General features: G+C 40.1%; 1 protein-coding gene across 1 annotated transcript in view; it reads left to right on the forward strand.

Annotated features, from left to right (window-relative positions):
• The first annotated feature begins 10,359 nt into the window (after nt 1-10,359).
• Nucleotides 10,360-22,634, forward strand: part of KLHL14 (kelch-like family member 14) — a 45,045-nt gene continuing 32,770 nt past the window's right edge. Inside the window, exon 1 of the mRNA XM_010022136.1 lies at nt 10,360-10,479. Within this exon, the coding sequence (XP_010020438.1) occupies nt 10,377-10,479 (103 nt within the window). The 5' untranslated portion in view covers nt 10,360-10,376. The remainder of the gene's footprint in view (nt 10,480-22,634) is intronic.

The raw sequence follows: 22,634 nt of genomic DNA on the forward strand, positions 1-22,634 counted from the left end.
TCAGGAAAGGAGACAAGCAAAACAAAAAATACTCTGGCAGATAAAAAGAAGAAAGGGAATGAAACAAAAGGGGGAAAAACCCCTAATTCTTAGCAGAAACAGCATCTGTTGTCAGTAACAGATGAGTGTTTCACTGTCTGGAAAAGCTATTTCAGATGTGGGGGAGGAAAAATGGACAGGGATCAACCAGTTGATGGAGCTGGTAAAGGTTGTAGGCAGGAAATATGGAATTAAAGAGAAAAAGAGAAAGGAGGAAAATAAAAAGATGTAAGAAGGCTAAGCCTGACCATGCTGTTTTCTAGGTTCAGTAAAGTCCCAGCGTGTTCAGACCAAGCTGTTTTTCTATAGTTCTTGATCCCTGGACTACTAGACCTTGGGGAGATCAGAAGTGCAAATTCTGGTCCTGATGAAGCTAACTGTAGAAGTTTTTAGTTTTATTCAATTTCAGTGGGGAGAGGATGTCATACACACAGTTTGGTGTTAGGTAATATTAGTGAAAGTGGCAGCAAGTTAAACAGTGACAGGTGATGAAGATGATACGGCAGTTTTCAGTGAGTAGGAAGGTGGTAACTGTTGTTGAAGAAGGAAAATGTAAACTGCTGAACATCATGAGACACGAGCATTTATATGGAAGACTTTTATACTCGGTCTGTTTTAGTTTCTACAGAGGAGATTAAAAATCTGAAGAAACTGGTTACATCCCTTGGCAATTAAATATTTTCCTTTTAGAACACACTATTTTGTCTACCTCACAGACTGTAGTTCAATTTGAGCTCATTTTCTCCTGAGATTTTTGTAAGATCTCAGTAGGGCATGTCTGATGGTTGTAAAAAGGTTTGCATGGGCTTTTTCACTGACATACATTGTTGTGTGTTCTGGTAACAGCCACCTGCCTGTCCCTTTGTGATCATGACACCAATATTTGGATTTTTAACTAATATTGATATTCAGGGTTAGTTGGAAGTGAGAAATATTTCAGACCCCAAATTAACACCTGAAATAAACATACTTTAAAATATATCTTAATTATTACATTTGCATTACAGTGTAGGTGGAGTGAATATGAGGCTCTGGTTTATTTTAGATCAGGTCTTATATGTCTGAACTAAGATTTGGAAATTGTACCTGTGCCAGGACTCTCTCAGGTGTGCTGCAGAAAGCAGACTGACACAGTAGAGGCTGTAGGGGAATGAACTAAAAAATAATCCTAGTTCATCTCACCTACTTGCCTTACTTGCCTTATGTGCCTACCTGAGCTTCGTTCCTTCTCTTGAATCCTCTGCTACTATGGCCCCTGGCCCCTCAGTGCTCCTTCCACCAGGCTCCCTACCTCACACACACCAGTGCTGACTGGTCCGGACTTTTCCAGATCTCCAGATCCATGCTGAAGCTGGTTGGGTTGGGCTGCTCCTTGGTTTTCTGACACTCTGCCCAAGGACTGGAGCACCTCCCGTATGAAGACAGGCTGAGAAAGTTGGGGCTGTTCAGGCTGGAAAAGAGAAGGCTGCATGGAGACCTCATAGCAGCCTTCCAATATCTGAAGGAGGCCTACAAGGATGCTGGGGAGGGACTCTTCATTAGGGACTGTAGTGGTAGGACAAGGGGTAATGGGTTTAAACTTAAACAGAGGAAGTTGAGGTTAGATATAAGGAAGAAGTTCTTCACAGTGAGGGTAGCGAGGCACTGGAATAGGTTGCCCAAGGAAGTTGTGAATGCTCCAACCCTGGAGGAGTTTAAGGCCAGGCTGGACAGAGCCTTGGGCAACATAGTTTAGTGTGTGGTGTCCCTGCTCATGGCAGGGGGGGTGGAACTAGATGATCTTAAGGTCCTTTCCAACCCTAACTATTCTATGATTCTGTGATTCTATGAAGCAGCTTCAAGTACCTGCATCTGCACCTCCAAACTCTTTTTCCAAGAAGGAAAATCTTTCTCTGAATTTCAAACCACCTTGTTCTAGACGGAAAATTAAGTTAAAGCAAACAAAAAAATTACCAAGCCACTCAAACTGAAGCCAAAGTGCCTGTGAAAATGGGAACTTGCTGTACTTTACCCAAAGTGCCCATTCCCGCGACCTCCAACCGTCTGTGCAGTTCATTTACAAATCCTGTGGGTCCCCAGAAGAGCGAGGGTGTCTTCCATGAGACATGCCTGTACTATTCTTGCCCATGCTTTGGCAGTGCAATCCAGGACTTGCCTGTCAAGAGTGCATAGGTTGCACAGGTGGTGCACGCTGTGGCCTGGTGTCACTTTAGTTTTTTCCTTATAGTAGAAGAATATGGAGATTCTAGGTCTGTAACTGCTGAACAGTAAATAGAACAGAGCTGTTATGGTGTGATTGTTTGGATTTGTACCTGAAGAGAAAGTACAGCGAACCTTGGAGGCAAGGAGAGTGAGGAAAGCAAACATAGAACACAAAAAAGTTTGCCAGGGAAAAAGCTTTGGTTTTGTTAAGCTCACATTATAGAAAAAATACTCATAATCTATAAAAACACCCATTTTATCTTACCAAACAACTCCACGTTTTAAAAATCAGAGCAGTTTTCTAAATCAGGCTGAAGTTTGTTACTACCCTTTGCGCAGTATGGCCTGAAAAGATTGAGCAGGGAAATTAATGGGAATCCTGAGTGAAAGGTTTGAGCTAGACTCCACTGCTCCATAAATATCTCTGTTGTTGACTTCATTGAAACAGATCCTGAATGGTATTGCAGGTTTACCAAAGGAACACCTGAAGAAATTAAAAGAGTATTGGAAGTTGAAATCCATTAGTAGATACTTCCTGGCATCATTTCTGATATTTGCTGCCTCCCTGAAATTTTCTTTAAAGATCGTCACGCCTAGTACTTAGTAGTCGACACTTCTTGCCATGTTCTTGGAAAGCAGACAATAAACTTCGAGCAAATATTATCAGCTGCCAAGTTCAATGGAAACAGACGGTTGGCAGTGAAGCTGGAAGTAAATAGAAGTTGGTGCCACAGTTGGTTCTTCTTGCCATCCCCTGACTGCCACCTCCCTTTCGATGAAAAACCCCAACCAAATAGTGGAAAAAGTAACCAGTCATAAGCAGCAACTTGAGTTTCTTCCCCTTGGCTTCCTAAGGATAAGGAGCCTCAGCTGGGGAGAACACAGCCTCTGATGCAGAGCGCTCCTGCCATCATGGACATCTGATATAGAATCAAACAAAAAAAAGGACCTTACTGACTTTTCACAGTCTGAAAATCAAAAAGGAAGAGTTGATTGAAATTTCATGAGGGAAAAATGAGGATTTGACCACCCTGAAGCATGTTATAAACATTTCCATTTTACCACCTCTCTTGAAAAAAACAGACAAAAAAGGAGGTAGGGAAGGGAAAGCAAATTGTTAAAGGAAAAAAAAATAAAATTGTGTAATAGACTTGACATTTTCTTTAGTTTTGTTTCTGAAAGTATTCAGGATCAACAGAATTTCTTTAAGGTTTTTCAGAACTTCCAACAATATGGAAAATCAGTTGTTTGCATAGTTTTGCCAATGAGATTGATGACACGTGATGACACATGAGCTTTGATAGTAAAACTCGTTTTACTCAAATCCTGTAGGATGCTTCAGATAGACACTGCATAGCTAGTAAGGATATCTTTAGCATTCAGATCTCAGTGAATTTAACGGCTTGTGTTCAAATGATCTATTTGTGTAGATATAGATATTATCACTATACAGGTACTATTCCTGATCTCAGGCAACACATGTATTAAAGCCTGTCTCAAGCTGTAAGGAACAACAGTTTTGTGTACCAATACAGCAACCTTGGCAGGATTCCATATGGGAAAGCTACTGAGCATTTTTTCTGGGTAATTCTACCAGTCTCCTGTCAACATGAAGAATAAGCTGGCAATACAGGGAGACAAAGATGAGAAGGACATTCGTGTGTGTTTCTCCCAAAGGAATGCTGATGGCAAATGCCACTCTTCCAGGATAGCTGCACACCCTTAAGCTACCTATTAGTTCAGAGGCTCTTATTGCTAAAGGAAGGGACATTTAGTTTAAAAATCTTCCAGCTTAAAAAATACTGTAACTATTCAAGATTTTCTTAGGGACTGTTCTAAACTAGTAACAGCAGTGGGATTGTATTCATAAAGAAAAAACAGTTTTTCAAAGCTCCAAACAGATTCTAAGTTATTCTAATACAGGGGATGAAACCCTGTCTGACAGCTGAAGAAATAGAGGAAACTCTTAACTTGTCAGGTAACTTTGCAACAGTTAAGTGTGGCCTGTCAGACAAAAGATTCACTTACCCTTAGATGACTTCTGCTTTTTAGATAAACGAAAAGGAAAGATTGCTGTTGGGGCAAACACTGAGTTTCATATTTTTATGTGCAGTTGTTTAAAAAAGAATGCATTAGACAGAAAGAAGAAAAAAAAATCTAGTAGATTCAGAGGACAAAACCAACAGTCAGTGTCTGCATCAAATCATTCCCAACTTAGTATTTCTGTTCCTGAACTTCAATCTGTCAGTGGTCAGTAACACGTACTAAACAAGCAGGAGAGTAGTGTCTCCTGGGCATCACTGAAGCCCTTCAGTGAATGTTACGATGAGTTCTGCTGCAATGAAGACTTGTACTCAGGGCCTTCTGCTAAGCATGAGAATGAAAAAGATGAAAACCAAAATCTTTATGGCACTAAAATGAATTATAAGACTCATTTTCAGGTACAGCATAATTAGAAAGTTTTTTCACATTCTTTCAAGTGTGCCTTAGGTATGCCTTAGAAGAGTCAGAAAAAATTCATAAAGCAGCATTCGTACATTCAGCATGTTTTTGAATGTATTTTGAATTTAAGAGCTGAATAATTTCTTCATCATAATTTACAGAAGACCTCAGCATACTTTAGGTTTTGATAAACCTGAGATACTTTTTTAGGTCTGAACTTTGCCCATAAGGAGGAGGATATTCCTCGTGGGCCAGGGGTCCAGCAGAAGCTTGATCTGCAGGACTTGCGATGGCTGTAAGAACTCAGTTCTTCCTCTGGCAATGTTGTAGGGTTAGGAAGAGATTCTGGATGCCTATTCACTACCAGGTTCTGATGCTCATAAATTCATTCTATGTGATAGCAAAACCTCACAAAATTTCTCCATCCAAAATAAGTTTTACATTGTATCTTATGGCTTTCACCAAGTTCATAGTTAAACTGCTGGATAACTGTATTTTCTCTCTATTAAGCATGTGTTACTAATCATGGCTATCTTTGCAGTCAACTGCAGAAGCCAAAATCCATTGAAATAAGCAGTTTTCTTATGGCACTTGTGTTGCACTGAAATGTCTGTCCAGGAGCAGGGAAGGTAACTGTCAAAGATCTCATCCCATGTTCTGTGATGGCAAACCAGTTTCTTCAGTCATGGGCAAATGGATGCCTGCAGCATCAGTTCAAATCTGCAGACTGCAACTAGATTTGCCATTACGTTTTCGTTGGACACAACACTCCTTCAGATGCTCTCTTAAAGAAAAAGGTTGCTAAGGACCATCCTGGTTTTTGAAGATTAAATGACGTCTTTAGTGTTAACAAACAATAGGTCTGTAACTGAAATGCTGATTGGGAAGGTGTATTTATCTCTTTGTGTATTACCATGAGGTTGGTATTTAAGCCTCACTGAAATATTTTGTTTCTGCTGCAGGTTAATACAGCCACTATTTCAGAGATGCTTGCTACTTGTTGTTTTGACAGTATCACTATGTGTTGGCCTCCAGTTTCTCAAATCCTTTGATGTAACAGGATTTGTTGTTGTAATTAAACATCACCACCCGCTCACCTGCTCTTGCTGGATCAGGGTGGTCTTCTGCCTAGATTTATTTGTGCCTGAATTCAGTGAGCAAATACCTGAAGTTCAATATGGCTTTGCTGTGTTTAAGGTCAGCACTCAAGCAGGAGCAAGGCATTCCGTGTCTGTGAGGTTCGTGGTCTGAAAAGCCACCTGACTCGCTCCATACTCAAAGCCGCAGTGATAGCATGTATTAAGAGAGAATTAACAATCCAGGTTTTTTGGTTCTGAGTTAAGAGAAAAGTATAGTTGGATAGTTTCGGGGGGTAGGGTGTGGCTTGTTGTTATTTTTTGTGGGGTGTTTTTTAACTGATGACCATGATCTAAGGTGCACTTTTCTTTCTGATGTGTAACACTACACCAGGTGTGTTAAGAACCACAGGATTGCCACTTCATTGTTGTATTCTTTCAGTTTCTTTGTATTTGCTAATGCAGAGAGGGGAGCCTTACTTCATTGTTTAAAAACTGGAAGGGTCTGGAGCAAACCTGTTGTTGGGGCTTGTTTTCTTGGCAGCCTTAGTAGAATGAACTTCTACTAACTGCCCAGATAAGAAAAGCCCATCAGTACAAGATCGATGGATATGCTAATAAAGAAAAACAATGTTCTAGAAGAGTATTTCCCATTCATGTGTTTTCCATTAACAGGAGGCTATCAAGGTTGTGAAAGAGCTTTGGGTGGGAGTGGTTGTCAGGAGTATTGAGGTCTGTTACTGTCATTTCTACTGATTCCTTGTGAGTTGATAAACTCTCCTGAGTTCAGCATTTTGCCCTGTGTATTCACGGTTAGTTTAGACTATGGACCCATGTCCTGAGTTTTAGCTCTGATGCACATCTGCTGCTAGCTTTGAAGTGAATGGGATTTAGGTATGTTGATAGGTATTCAGCATCTCTGAAAATGAAGCCACCTATATGAGTGCTCAAGATTCCTAGGTTTGTGTGCCTGAAGGAATGATACAAGTTTGAAAATGTTGACTTTAAAACATAGTATGCTTTCCAGTCTTGTAAGTAGACAAAATAAACTTCACACCACATGAGGCACCCAGGGACTTAATTAAGGTGAATTAAGTGTTTTAAAATCTTTGCAAACAGAAACTGCAAAGTGTGTGCAGAATAATAAAACGTGCATGTTCATCAATGAGAAATAGTTTCAGATTCTAGGTATACGAAATGCTTTTTGGATAAGGTATGCATACATTTGTCTTAGCTTTTTGCCATGACATCAGCCTGCTTGGTCATGGTTAACATTATTTTAGCCGTCCCTGACCAGGACCCACAACTGTTAATTGAACACAAGATGATCATAACAGCCTTGCTAGGGACACTATGAACCACAGTATGTAACTGAATAGTATATTACACTGCAAAATAAGGACTGTGAAAAGAGCGTGTTTCAGATACTTTGTCAAGCATTTCACTTGGTAATCTTGAGTTGTGCAAATAGCAAACATGTAATAATGAGAGAAAGGGAGAGACTTTATCTTGTTAAGGTATTTTAAGTCCTACCTGAATTACATTTTTATTAGTATTTGGAAAAGTTATCCACATGTGAGCAGTGATCAATTCCATGTCTTTCATGTTTCAAAATGTATTTGAAGATTTCAACAGTACTGCTCAGTGCAGTAGGAAACACAAAAATAACATAATAAAGAATTAAATTTTTTCCCCCCAAATCTAAAAGGTAGCGATTCACACCAAAACTTAAAAAGCACAACTAGCTCCAAGAAAACACATGAGTTTAAAACATGCTTATCTGTAGTCACTGTATTACTTGGTTCACTGGAAGAGCTCTCAATATAGATGAATTAGGTACTTTGAGTAAAAGAACTCCTCTCTGCCATGTGAGAGTTCCCTGTGCTTTTGATAGAGACTGTGCTGGCTATTAAGCTCTTACTGAAATGGCATTAAGGGCTTCTGTTCATGCTACTTTCCATTTTATACATGTAAAAACACTAAATAATTTTAAAACATTCCCATATAGCAGTGCTGCTCCTTCTCAAGAAACAGTTCTCAGATTGTTTAGCTGAAAAAGTAATGTTAAGGATAGTTGCAGCTGCCAGAGTCTGGAAACTCAGAGTTATAGCTGACATTTCATTCTTCACCTTAACTATTGAGCCTTGGCCATTCATTGGTTTTTCACAGTGCTTTGGAGTGAGAAGGGAGTTTTACAGATGAAAGATGAAAATCAAAATAAACTCCTTTATCAAGTAAACCTTGCAAGGGCATTCTAAATTTTACAATACACAGTTGATTGTCATATAACATACAGCACAAGAGGATTGGAATAAACAATTTATTCTCTATCGTTAGGGATGGCCATGCATAACTGACTTACGGCTCTGGTTTGCTCTACCACTTGTTACATCTGCAGTCACCCCTAACTCATACCAAAAGTAGTTTATCATGCTTCTGTGTTGCATAGTTTTTAACAAATTTTCTCTCATTAAAAACTTTACTGGGGAGATTGAACGTTTCAAGACGCTGGCAATTCCTATGAAAGCTTTCCCTGGAGTTTGGTCTCCCTGAGTGGAGCCTGTGCCAAGAGTGATCATGTGGTGACTCCTGATATATTACACAGATACAGTTAGGTGCAGGTAACAGTCATCATTTGACAGTACGTAGAAGGTTCAGTGCAGAGGTCAAAGGCTGGCTTGTCAGAAAGACTGAAGGACCACAGGGGCTTCCCTCAAGTCAGGAGCGAAGCAGGGGGATAGAATAGGACAGTGTCACTGCCCCTGGGATGTAGTTCCTGCATCTGCAGTGAGGGTTTTATTTCTTATGCTGTCAATTCAGGACCTTCCCTGAGCCCTAAATCCATTTAAAAACAAACAAGGCCATCTGCCAGGTAATTCCCTGGCCATCCTTGTGATAGATGTATCTGCAGTCTGTAGCTGTCTTTTGGATAGCCATTTGAAAGGTTTTATTCCTAAGGATCATATGGCTCAAGCCTTCAGCTGTGTGCTGCCTTCCTGGAGGAGGTTCCTTTTGCTCAGTGCATGACTACAGCACAGCCTAGTTCATTTTGCCCAAAATTCTCAAGAGAGGATGCAGTCCTGATACAAATGTAAATCGGTGGGTCTCCAGCACTCATTCGAGGTAGTAGTTGGAGCTTAGCCACTGGTGTACCTCAGTAGTAGAGGGCCCACTGCCACAGTGCACTGCTGAGGTTGGAGCACCTGGGTGGCACATTGACCCCACCACATGCAGTTGTGGTGGAGGCTTTGATTTGTGGCAGTCTTTACCTTTCTCAGCCAAGACTGTTTGCTGCAGACTGACATGGAGGTTGCTACAGAGATGATGTCGCGGTTTGAGGAACGGTGGTGTTTGGCAAGGGTGCTTTCCATCAAACACTTGGTCCCCCAGGGCGTCCATTTGTATCAATGTATGTTACCGAGTTACATCACCTTCCTATTTAAACAGGAACATTTTGAGCATAGACCTTTATTTCAGTGTTACCACACCCAAGCTTACTATAACTGATGAAAGTTCAATTATATGCAAAGTGACTATTAAAGCATCAGGGCTCATCTGGGGGTCTGGGCCTCCCCTCCCCTTTTCACTTACAGTTGTGCTAAATCCCTTAATGTTGCAAAGAAATCGTACATTCATCAGGTGGAGCGTTGGAGGCCAGGGTGCAGATAATCGCTTTTACTGCATATGAGACATTGCAGTCCTGTTCTTAAGAACTGCCAGGCAGATTGGGAATCACGGTCACGGTTAATAGCAGCGAATTGCCAGCTCTTGATGGGTGGGTAGTCACTCCTTTCAGTGGTTGCCCCCTGGGGGAGAAGGTAGAAAAACAGAGGGAGGGAATTAGAGTGACTTTGCACAGTTGAGCAGGTTCATGCCGCTGGATCAGTGGCAAGCATTGGCAGGGCTCCACTCTGGGGAGGCTCACAACAACATCACAGTCTCATTTTTACCAATTGGTGTTGCTATAGCCAGTGGTGCACAGGGGGAGAGCAAAGAGAAGGGGGGGACTCAGGGAGGGGAGTGAAAGCAGGAGTCTGGACTAAATTAAACAAACAAAAGTGTTTGTAAGTAGCATTTAACCCATAACCATTAGCCCAGTGCTGCTAATTGTGCTAAACTATATATCTGAAGTTCAGGGTGTGATTAAAGAGTTGGCTCACAAACTCTCTGCATAACCTTAATTTTTTCAAGGTTCTTTGAGTGTAAAATGGCTTATAATAATGATTTTGACTAATACGATTTTTGACATGCAACTTTAATGCTTAACCTTAGTACAACTCCAGAGCATTTCATGTGTATTCAGCTGTAAAGAGTGATGATTTAAAGGGATAATATAAGAAAAAGGTCGTTCTAGAATGAACCTCTAACAAATTGCATAAAGGGAGCTTATTACTCCATGAGTAGAGAGATATGCAGCTTTTCTGATCATTTTTCTGCTTGGTTCAAAAGATTGTTGAGACATGATTGGGAAAAGAAACACAAAAATGAAATAGAAAACTGCAAGCAGTGAACATTCTTTTGATGGTGATGATTTTGTTGCCACTAAAAATACTCCTCAGTAATGTGGTTGTTCATCTTTCCTCTTGTTTTGGGTGAAGAATTCGTTCCAATAAGAAAATGCTGTTATTGGTTGGAGGATTGCCTCCCGGACCTGACCGACTACCCAGCAATTTGGTTCAGTATTATGATGATGAAAAGAAGACATGGAAAATACTGACAAGTAGGTGGTTTATTTTTGTACAGTTGTCTTGATGAATTTAAAAACATGGTTAATCAAATTAGACACTTTATTGATTTGTTTCTCTTCAGAGATTTGTTTATGTATCACAAGGGGCTTCACAATGGAGCAATAAATTGAGGTTGCAAAAGATGCTAATTTTATAATAGGATAGGCCTAAATTAACATTGGCTTAAAATCATTCCAGTAAGTTTTTTAAGTAAACTTGTAAGTCTTTCATACTGCAATATGAATACATGCATATTTATGACATAGGAATAAAATCTGGTTTAGGAAAAAAGAAAAGGCAATGTTTGAAACAGTTTTCTCAGAGTCAGATCCCTGGTAAGCAATAGTACTAGAGCACACCTTTGATTCTCTTTTGCATTTTCATTTCCTTCTTCCAGCTTTATCTGTTGTCCACAATCATTAAAGAAAGGTTTCCTCTGTACTGCTCTGCGTCCATTGCTGACAGAACCATTGGCGGAATATATCAGCTACAATAAACTGTGCATGGAGGCTCCTATCACAAAAATCTTTCCCACCTTCTTTTAAAGGTTGATTGTGTTTTAGAGTAAGTATTTTGCCTCAAGCATCGAGATTTGGAACTTACTGTTATGTTGGTTTTGATTCCCAGTCTGACTTGGTCATGGAATCAAATCATAGCTTCTTGAGTGCAGCAGGCTGTGTGTGTATTAGTCCCCTTGTGGCTAAAGTGGCTGCATTGGTCAATAAAACTAAATTTTAACTGTCAAAGTTGCCCAAAGCAGTATAGATAAAATAATAAATGAGCAATTTTGATCCATAAATCAAAGCCATTCTTCTAAAACTGGACAACTGGTAAAACCTGGATTTCCTAAACCTGCTTTTTTTCCCCAGTGAAACACATTTTACAGAGTTCTGTTCTTCATCCCTTATTCAAAGTCCTATAATGGAATACATCAACATTAATATATATGCACAGCTTAGGATGAAAGAGAATTAAAAAGACTGCCATGATGCACAACTTGAAATGATGCCTTTGCAAATTGCTTTCTCCCATGGAAAATCTAGGATCCTTTCTCCAAGTGCTACAATGTTGTGACACTTAGGTATAGATGCCCTGGACTAATAGTTAAGGGTATTTTATAAGAATGGCAATTATAATGGTTGTATGAACTGTACGTGAGAAAAGTCTACAGGATCTGTACTAGGGACCATACTATCATTCACATTTTTCAGAATAATGAGATACGATACCTCTGTATGCTACTTCTAGGAAAATTCTGAAGATGGTAAGTCAGTGAGAAATCAGTGCTATTATAAAAGGCAGAAGTGTTTAGGTTTTTGAATTTGTTGTGCCTAATCCAGTGGCTCACCACAATAGGCAGGACAAATGGATCTCTTGCTTCAAGATCTGAACTCTCTACTGAATTAAAGTAAAAAAACTTTATTCTAAATCTTATCTATCTGTAGATAAATCAGATTTTGTAAGAATGAAATTTACACAGTTCTTGGTTACTTACATTATGGTGCTCTCTTCCAAGACTGTGGGAAACTGGATCCAGAGACATGATACCTAAATGCTCTAGTTAGAAGTCCATTGCTAGTATTTGAGTAATGCCACCATCTATGGTGGTGTTGAGAGATGTCTCTGAATACTTTTATGTAATTTTATGTTGTCTTTTCTGTTACCTCTAGCAAATAGTAAAAAAAAAATCTCTCTCCATTCTGGTTAAGGCACATAACCTGTGCTGAGGTTAGAAAGATAATGCATCTATCTGTTACAGCCCTGGCTAACTAGCTGATGTTCAAGCACTTTGTACTCAGCACTGAAAGTCCTTAAGGTCCCAAGATCTGTCTCAGTGTTACCTGAGACAATGGTTGTCAAATACACAGCCCTCTCGTGACATGAGTAACTCTTCTTACGAAACCTGCTAGAACAGGACGCCCTCTTGGCCTGGACTGCTGTTTGAGGAACAGAAAGGAGAATGCTTGTCTTTTCACACTGAAAAAGATTAAATGTTAACAATCATGATTTCTTAGAAAATAGTATTACTACTCACCAAATGGTTTCAATAATTATTTATAAAAAAAAAAAAAGTAAGTTGAAGAAAGAGTTTCAAGTACCCCTACTTTATTAATCTAGCTTAATATAGAGAGATGGGAAGTGGAGAGAAGTTGGAGTAGACTTTTGTGCTGTCCTTTCCATAAAACACTCCTACAGCATAGGAGTGCAGAGACTTACAGAGATGTGACTGAGCAGTTTTAGGAAAGACCACAAACTAATCACCTTACAACATGATGATAGTTCAGTGCAGTCATGATGTTGTATCAACATACTATGACATTTACAGTGTGCAGGAATTTAAGGACGTTGTTCTATCATTATTTTTCCATGTACTTTTTGCCATTTAGGAAGAAATACATTTATTTCCTTCCTTTACGCTTTTACCTTATTCCTAGACCACAGTTTTGGAAAATTGTTCTGTTTATTCTTATCAGAGATGTACAATCAGCAGTGAAGGAGGAAGAATTTTTTTTCTGTTTCTTCTTCACTTGTTCAGACAGTGCTGTCAGTCCCGAGGTTGCAGTTCACCCCCAACTCATCAGTGCTCCTGAGTGGACAGGACAGAGCAAAAGCTGTGTCGTGCTCATGAGGTTCTGTGATGGGAAGAATGTTGGACCTTACAGTCATGTATTTTAGGGTGTTCCATCTTATTATTGCCTTAGGTGTATTTGATTTCCTCCTGTACTAGCAAATGTTTACAAAGTCTTTTGACCTTCGTCCCTCCACTAGACTCCCATGCACACCAACAAAAAGCCAGCTTTTGCACTTAGAAGCTTACTGATCCAATGTAAATGTGCACAGAAATTCCCTCCTCCAAACCCATCTACATAACTCATTTTCTGCTCTCTGTGCCACTGGCATTTGGGAGTAGGGAGGGTGGGAAAGAAGTCCTGGGTGCAGTGGTAGGGTCATTGAAGAGGAGATGGTTGAGAGGAGACCGAATCTCCTCTTGTCACTCTCCATTGAGAGGAGCCCCAGAAGCTACTCAGCAGGGCCTGCAAACCCATTTGTGAGGGAGCTACTTGCCTGCTGCTTTTTTCCTTCTTAGTGTGTGGAGAATGGTTGTTGCAGCCACTCAGTTGCTTAGGGCTCTCTGTCCTACCTTATGTGATGCATAAGGAACAGGAGAAGATCAACCATCAGTAACTACTGACACCATGTAAGCTGTGGCGCTGCAGTTGGAGCTATGAAGACAGTTGCAGGTGGAACAGCACAAGCTATTGAGTATGACAGCTCAGCAGAGTAGCAATCTCATTTTGTTCTTGCGACAAGACTAGATCTATTGGCAGGGGATACTGCCCACCTCTCTCTGCCTGGCTAGCCAAAGCACCAAATGCATCAGTACTAATGGGAGTAATTCTAAAGGTATCAGGAAAACAACTTGCCTTGTTCATAGACCCAGGAGAGGAGGGGAAGCATGCACCCGTTTCCAATTTTTTAATGTCATCATCTATAGGCAAGAATGCTATGGCTCAAGGAATCAGTAGATTTTTCACAGTCTAGTATTACTCTGTATTTTTCCTGTCTGGTATTTCTCAGAGAGTTTTTTTTTTCTATGTTGGCAACAAAGAATAGAGACAGAATAAAGGAAAAAAAAGGAGAAAGTAAGTGGCATTTTACAAACACTTTCTGCCACCTAATTTTATTTCATGTGGGCACAGTCCTAATCTGAGATATGTAACATGCACGTTGCTGTTTAATTTGAAACACTACTTAGTGCACAGTCATGCCTGAGCCAAGTAGAGGCTTTTATAGACTGTATGGCAAAGTACAGGGAACAGATCTTCGCTGTGTGGTTTCTTCAGGCTTGTCTACACATCACAAACACCAGTTAATTTTTTAACTGGGTACTGCCTATGTCACGTAGCAGCCACAGGCTACCACTGCCCAGTGGCACAAATTGAACAGCTGATCAGTGTATGACAGTCCTTAGTACCAGCAAAAGTTCTGCTCTGTTATAATAGGGTTTCATTACTCCATGCTACTTTTCAGTCTTCATGACTACTTAGTGGACGTGGGGCAGTCAGGGTGTCTCTGTGTCACCACTTCATGCCTTGCGCTTAGAACCTACCATTGGTGCTTCGGTTTTAATTATCAGCTATGGTCCTGCCAGGAGTCCTTGCTTAATCCTAGAACTCCTTCAGTTGTTTTCTTTTAGCAGCAATGTTTAAGATTAATTAAACTTTAAGGAAGTGAAACCGTATTTTGTGTGTTAGAATTATTCTATAATAATTGCAAGTTCCAAAATCCAGAGTCTATAAAGATTTTTTGTGTTCAGAATTGCGTAGCTCTCCCAAAAACCCTACTGCTAAGGCAATGATGTATTACTTTCACTTTCATTATATGTTTTTAATCAGAGCGTGACTTCACACTAGACAAAGCAATGCTTTATGCATGGTCTCCCTTGTTTTTTGCTAAAATCTTTTGACATGATTAATTTTACTTTAATGCTTTTGCCTTGCAATGGTAAGGATGATGGGTATAAACCAGGGCAAAAAAAAAAAAAAACATGCTTTTTTGTCATAATGCCTCTAAGCATTTAAAAAATATATTAAATGAAAGAAAAAAATATCACAAGAGACTGATCCAACTGGAATTAAATTTCTTGCTACATGAACAGAGGATGTAAGAAATAAATAAAAATGATGCAGTCATTGTTTTAGTTTTATTTTTCATATTTTTTCCATAGCAATGTATCCATCTGTCTGATTAGAAAGCGATGAGTAGGAGAAAAATTGTGTCTTACAGATATGTAGGTGTACAGCAAATCCTCTTTTCAATGCAAAATTCCTTTTGCTCTAAAGCACAAAAGGGTAAATAAAAGGGTAAAATATTGGAAACATCACTGAACTCTTCCATGGCATGTTCTATCCATGTGAAACTGTGGAAGGAAGGTAGAATGGTTTGCTTCATGTCATAGCCAACATCAAAGAACCTGGGTCTCCACTCCCCAGCCTACATTATTTCTGCTGGAATTGTATTTCTTTCTTCTCTGCTTTCTTTGGCAATTTTGTGGTCCCCAGTTGTAGCAGCCTTTCCTATCCAGAATGATACTTTGTCTTTCCTAGGCAAATTAGTAACAGAACTCCTGCTCATCCTTTTTTCTGAAATAGCTTTGCAGTCAGCAAGAGCTTCTCAGTCCTTCATGTGTTGGAGTGCTTTATCCAGTTTTCTCTTTTCCAACTTGGTTACTTACAAGACAAGCAGTGTGATTTACATGCTCACATCAGAGATTCTTGAGAGATGTTTTCTAAGGCTTAACTGTCATCTTAAGTGCCACTAGATGCCTAGCACATGTTATGCCTTTGGAAATGTTACATCTTTTAAGCAAATAAATTTATCCACCATAGATCTTTTATTTTTTAGAAGAATTACCAATGTGTTAGAAGTAAAGGTTTCCTCCTTCAGTTTACCCCAAGTCAATTGGTAACGGAATAAAAGAAGTGGTGTTCGCAAAAAGTGAGTCGAGTCAGATGGACAGGTTCTCTTGACGTGTGCCTGTTATAATTTCTTTCCCCTTTTTTGTCGCTTGTGAGAGTAGTGCACACTTACATTGATAAAAAATATGTCTTGATGAACATTTATTGGCAGCCCTGATAAATTTCATCCCTCTTACTCTATTTATCCAGCAGTCAGGGATGCTGCACCTTCTGCTTCACTGCTGTGTCGAGGATGGTTTCAGCACTGCATTGAAGAGCCTGAGCAAGCATTAGCATATTGCTAAGGCAGAAGTCTTTATATTACCCACTAGACATATTTAATGAATGTGGGAGATGTGTGTAGAAGTTGCACAAGTGCATGCATGAGCATGCTTCTTTGTATCCTCCTTCTTAAATAAAAACACAGATTGCACTGAAAGCTAATTTTAAACATAAATTCTGTTTTTATTTTCCATCATTATATTTAGACCCTTTTAAAAGGTTCAAAATCAGGAAAATATGGTCACAAAAGAATAGAGATTCTTACATAGAAAAGTTGACTGATTGGTATGACTATCCAACTTCAAGCCTGGATATAGGAGATTAATTCAAGGTAGTCAGGCACACAACCAATAAGCCATATGTTTTACACATACAGGGAAGTAAGAATATAGAAGTGAGAAACAGAAATATAGTGAAGAGTATTTTTTCACATGTGATGTACTAGAGGTTAGCCACAACTCCCATTCTGAGGACGATGCATGGGAATTCAACCATGCAAGTGCCATTAATGGTGCATGCCTCCGTATCTAAGAGCAAGACAGAGCTCTAAGAATGAGTGAAAATTTAGCATGTTCTGACAATGAGTGCTGTATTTGTGTGTTAAATATGATTTTCTTCTGCACTACCATTTGAGATAACTTTAAGAAATGTCATCACTCTTTCTGTGCATTTTACTTTTTAGTTATAAATTAGTTATCTTCTGCTTTTTACACAGGTGTTACCTGACTCTGTATCTTTTGTGATAACCTCTGTACTCTGTGCCTTATTTGTGTGGTGCCTTGTAGATTCTAGGTAGCTTTCTCTTGCTATATTCTCAGTCCCTTTATATCTTGCTAGTCTATGTCTTTGAAACAACAAGTCTTATCACTACATTCAGTCTGTTTGTGCTGAAGCCCTCAAGTCTTTCAGATTCTCTTGGCTACTTTCTGCCCTTCGTTATGGACTTGTGAATACCCTCTCTTCTGGAAACCAGCCTGTTCATTTTCTTCCACCTATACAAAGATGCCTGAATCTACTCGCCATCATCCTCAGAAACTCCGCTGGCAAATGATCACTATCAGGTAGAGTCCGGAAGTGTTACCTGGTTGTCCTGTTCCCTGCCTGCACTCATACAGGTTTGTGGTTGAAAACCTGAGAGGGACAAGAGAACAGGACACAGCCCCATTCCAAGATGTCCCTTGGCAGGGCACCAAGACAGTGTGGAGCTGAGCTGTGTGTGGCTCTAAGTAAGAAGGTGGCAGGTGTAAGACAGGTGAGTTATCAGGTAATCTGTGCCATTTCCACAGCAGATGCTGATGTTAGGCTTCTGGGACGTCTTACAAACAAACCTGCTCATCCCTGGAGATGCCAGTCCTTGCTATATCCTTGCAGAGCCTTTGACTCAAAACCTTCCTCCTGGATCACAGAATTTACCATTTTTCTACGTCACCTTTCAGCTTGAGTTACATATCTTTACAGATGGCTTGAGAATGACTGTTCCATTTTGGAGCAACTTCTACAGCTTTGTTCCAAGGCCAAATGAAAACAAATGCCTTCAAATGTTTTTGCAAAACTGAAGTTGTATCAGAACATCCATTTTCATCTCAACATCTCTTGTAGGTTGCGGAAGAGGTGAGCAGTTGAGGTTCGAGTCCCTGCTTTGCTTAAGTGCATTTATTTAACTTATGAATCCCTCATGTATGTCCCAATGGATATTTCATTGCCCCACCAAAGAAAGATTTGTCCAACTTTGCAAACCTACCTGCAAACCAGAAACTGCATAACTACAAATAACAAATTGCTATGACTTCACCAGTAAGCCCAGGTGAGCAACAGAGCATAGATACTTGGGCATAATGCAGCCCTAGAAGATCTGCAACATTTTGAGTCATCTCAGCCTGTGGGTGTTGTGTGTCTGCTATGAACACCCATACCCTGGTCCAGGAGGCACTGGGAGCTGCGTTGTCCTGTCTTCTGTCCAAAGCAAGTGTCCCACCTGGCTAGATATAGATTTAGGTATAGTCACATAATTTCTAGTGAAAGGAAATAATGCCAGAATGTACTCACCAGATCTGCTTGTGCAGGTCCCTTAATACTATTTGGCCTCTGTCTCTGAAAAATGAGCCATCTGGAATAAATTCCACACAAAAGTATGTGGCATTGTGTGAATTTAATGCTTGCTGCAAACATGGCTTCCTGTTTCTTAGATAATTTCAGGTAAAATTTTTGTCTTTATTCCTATTTAGTTGCTCTGTGTGTATGACTTACATAGCATTAATGGGAGCTAGGCATATGTGGAGGTGAAAATGAACTCTGGTGTGTTTCTGCTTTACATAGAAAACGATTTGTGAAGTTGCTAACTGTACAAAGCATTCCCTTTTTTCAGTGACGTTTTGTTTATGTGAAGATGGGTTGCAAACAGGATGGTAAAGTACCACTATCTGGGAAAAACATAATAATAAAAAATTCTCATATAAATCCTCAGACTTTTTTGAGAAATTGATAAGTGGTTTATATTTTTTCTCCTCTCAAATGTTCTTAAAACAAAAGGCAGTTCCCTTCCAAGAGGTGCTTTATACACAGTTATTTGCAATACATACTTCAGAAGCCTGCTTTAGCTTTGTCAGTTTTGTAAGTGCTATTAATAGCAAGAGGTGCACATTTTGCATCCTCAACTTTATTTGCTGTTGTATGACCTTATTGTATTGCAGTGGCTCATTGTAGGAAGTAATTTCTCTTTTCAATTTCCCTCTATTTTCTCACAGCTTGATTAAGTTGCTCTGTCCCTTCCCTTCCCTATCCCTTTCTCCTTCCCTACCTGGCTGCCCTATTCCAGTATCTTCCCTCTGATTAAGATAGAAATTAAATTTATTATGGATTTGAGAGGGTTTTTTCTAAACTTTCTGTCTCATACCAGGAGCTACCGCTTTCATTTGACTGAATGCTGGAGTAACTATCTGCAAGAACAGACTAATAGGGCTTTATGTGGATGGTTTTTAGTATGTTGTTTTGTCATATATTGTGATCATACTCCCAAATGTGGATTGTGCTACTATAGGGTATGCAACTGCAGAATGACTGTTCACACCAAGAAAAAAAGTGTTAACAAATTGAATAATAATGAATTAACCTGCAGAAAAAGCATTTTGCCCGAGTACACAGCCTGCATAACTAGAGCATATAATTTTAAATGAAGCAGGCACTAGGAATGCCTCAATGGGTGTGATGTCGACAGTAGCTCATAATTCATGGATATGAATTGTGGCTGAATATCAGGAAAAAAACTTCCTGACATTGAGATCTATTAGGTTGCGGAATAATCTCCCATGGGAAATGGTGGAAATCCTATTGCTTAAGATCATAGTGAGCACTAGAAAAGGGACAAATCCTGGCCTGGCCTCAGTCCTTTAGGGCGTATTAATTAATTGCTTTGACATATGCCTTCCTGCCAGGCTAGACAAGCAATGTCTTCTGGTACTTGCTGGGCAGGAGCAACAAAGGCAGCTGTAGTATGAGCTACCCTACCTTGCCGCATGACCAGGCTCCCTCTGCTTGTGAATATATCACCCCAAGGGGTAAAAAAAGGAGGGACTTTGAGCCCCTTCAGAGCTGTGCTGGCTTTTGGGGAGCTGTGGCTTAGGACCCAAGGCTGTCTGCTCAGCTTGCCTCTTTGCTGGCAGGGGACTCACACCCACCTTCTGCACATGGTACAGGATGCCCCTGTCCACCACCTCGGTCTCCTCCAGTGCTGCCCTTAGACCCCTACTGCTCTTGTGAGTTACCTTCAATTAATGTGCATGAAGGGGAGGAGGTGCTGTCACGGTCTCCCAGAGCTGTCTCTTTATAACAGAACACCAAGGCAGGGTGTTGAATGCAGTAAGTCATGTTAAAAGTGTTTGAGGGTGCACAAAGGTGCTGTTGGTGGACTCAGGCAAGTGGCAAAAGCCTAACATCGGCTGGTGTTGTCCATAGCAGCTGCAGGAAGCAGTGTGTGAAATAAACCAGGCTGTATTTTTGGCATGGAGGAGGAAGCTGGTTTCCAGCTGCGGTGCCCTGGGCTAACTTGCATTGTGTGGACTGTGCTTGAGGGCTGAGGCATGGAAGCAAGCTTGGTGTTTGACATGAGGATCCTTGGGAGCTGGTGAGAGGGACTGTGAAAGGGAATCGAGATCTTTTCTACAGTATGAATGTTTTTTTTTCTCTGATCCGGGTAAGCACCATCCTTGGAGACATTTAAGGCCAGGCTGGATGCGGTTCTGGGCAACCTGATCTAGATGAAGATGTCCCTGCACATTGTAAGAGGGTTGGACTAGATGACCTTTGGAGGTCCCTTCAACCCATAGTACTCTATGATTCTATGATTTTAAGCCTACCCAGATGCTCACTGGGCTCACCAAACACCCAGAGCTTCCAGTGGCTGATGTAAGCCCATGGTTTTCAGTAAGAAATTATCTGTGACTGAATAATTTCAAAATTTCCCATTTTGGTGCAAGTAAATAATGTATTTAATGCATATGATTTAGCTTTAATTTAAGGGAGGGGTGGAAGTCTTCAACTGAGATTGCTACAGCTAAAACTATTAAATCAAGTGTGTTTCTTTGTGAGTAAAACTCGATAAATGCAAGTGAAGTGACCAGTTTTGCAGTGATTACAATAACCATCACCTTAATACGTATTGGTAGGCCAATGTTTTGAGTTGTGATTTACTTTTTTTTTTACAGGAGGAAAAAAAAAAGAGGAAGAGGGGGGGAAAAAAAAAGAGAAAGGGGGGAGGAAGGCTTGACTCCAAAACTTAAAAGTAGGAGATGATAAATGCTTCTCCTAGGGTTAAGCAGGAAAGAAAAAATTGAGAGGGAGATGAACTTGCATCACTTTCAAGGTGGGGAGGGTTGGCAAATTATGTTATAATATTAATAATATTAGAAATCATTAAAATATATTTGCATAGAATTACCATGATAAGTGATGTAAAAGCCATGTTACTTCTATTTCCCTTTTCTTCCTTCCCAGTTTTACACACAGAAGAACAGAGTGTATGACTCTGATCTGTACTCACCAGAGGCTTCTTGCTTGCAGGTCAAGAGTTACAGCTGCTATATGTGCACCGCCTTAATAGTAATATACAACATATGTAAAATATACTTTTCTGATTGAAATGACTTGAAAGGAATGTCAAAGACCTTCAGGATTAGAAAGAAAGAACCAGATTTTTTTTTTTTTTTCATTGATGAATCTTTAAAGACTGACAGAAAAGAAGTCAAATTAAAGGTTACGGAGCCATGTTCTGCCCTCATGCATGTGAAAGGCATTGTGCAGGCATAAGTAAGGCAGAATTTGACTCCCAAATTAACTCATTTGCTGGATGCAAAAGTGCAGGAAAATCCTTATGACCAGTTTATAAGTGTATATAATGACAAATTACAACAGCAGAAAAATGTATTCGTAGCATATTTCTAATTCAGCAAAGTATTAATCACACTGATGTTCAGCAGTGTGTTTAAACACATGCTTAAGTACTTTACTAAGTACTGCCTATAAACAACTTCATATGTCAGTGCATTAACACAGGACAGAGTTTGTCTATATACACTTTCCAGAGAACTATAATTATTTTAAGCACTGTGGCAGCCAGTAGCACAGAACTTGACGATCTGTGGTGTCCAAAATCCCAGCCTTCTGGCTAGTCCCCGTGCAGTCCTTGTCTCCCAGCTGCATTACCACTAATGTCTGCACAAGCTCATTTAAACTTTGTTTTATTCAGCAGAATCACAACTGCTGGAATCAGCTGGGCATTTAGTAGCTCCCATTAACTTCAGCTCCAGAAAGAAAGATCAGTCCAGGGCAGAGGTCTCTCATGTAAGGGTTTATACAGTGCTCAAGCTCCAACTTAAGTCTTGTTAATGTGGGGGGTGTTTCAGGAACTTTCTGGGGCACATTTTACCCAGCAAGGTTGGAGCCACTATCCTTCTGTCAGCTTTTGGGCTGTCTGCAGTACAGCTCCAAGAAATGATCATTTCAGCACTCACAAATTTGCTTTTTCTTAACTGCAAAGATTTATAACAGCAATAAAGCCCTGACTTAGAATGCCTTTTCCTGGAGCTGTGATTTGGCTTCACTCCAGGTGCTTGGCCTGCTCTCTGAAAGGCAGGGCTGCCATGGCAAGGGCTTCCCCCCCAGGTAAAACGGTGCTGGTGTGCACCTGAAGCAGTTGCAATCACTTGAGGGCTTTGATTTGAAACCTTCAATATTGGAAAATAATTCATTGTCCTCAGAGAAAATAACTGATTCCTTAAGAAAAGTCCGCTGTCTTTACATGGCACAAAACAGTAGTGTTCAACAAGAATGCAGATACATCTTTAAATTATAGAATAATTTGTTTGAATAATGCTAAGCTTGCTGTTTCGGGGGGGGGGGGAAGAGGATTTTTA

This window comes from Nestor notabilis, unplaced genomic scaffold (assembly GCF_000696875.1).
Source record: "Nestor notabilis isolate BGI_N333 unplaced genomic scaffold, ASM69687v1 scaffold32209, whole genome shotgun sequence".
In the NCBI taxonomy this organism is placed as follows: domain Eukaryota; kingdom Metazoa; phylum Chordata; class Aves; order Psittaciformes; family Psittacidae; genus Nestor; species Nestor notabilis.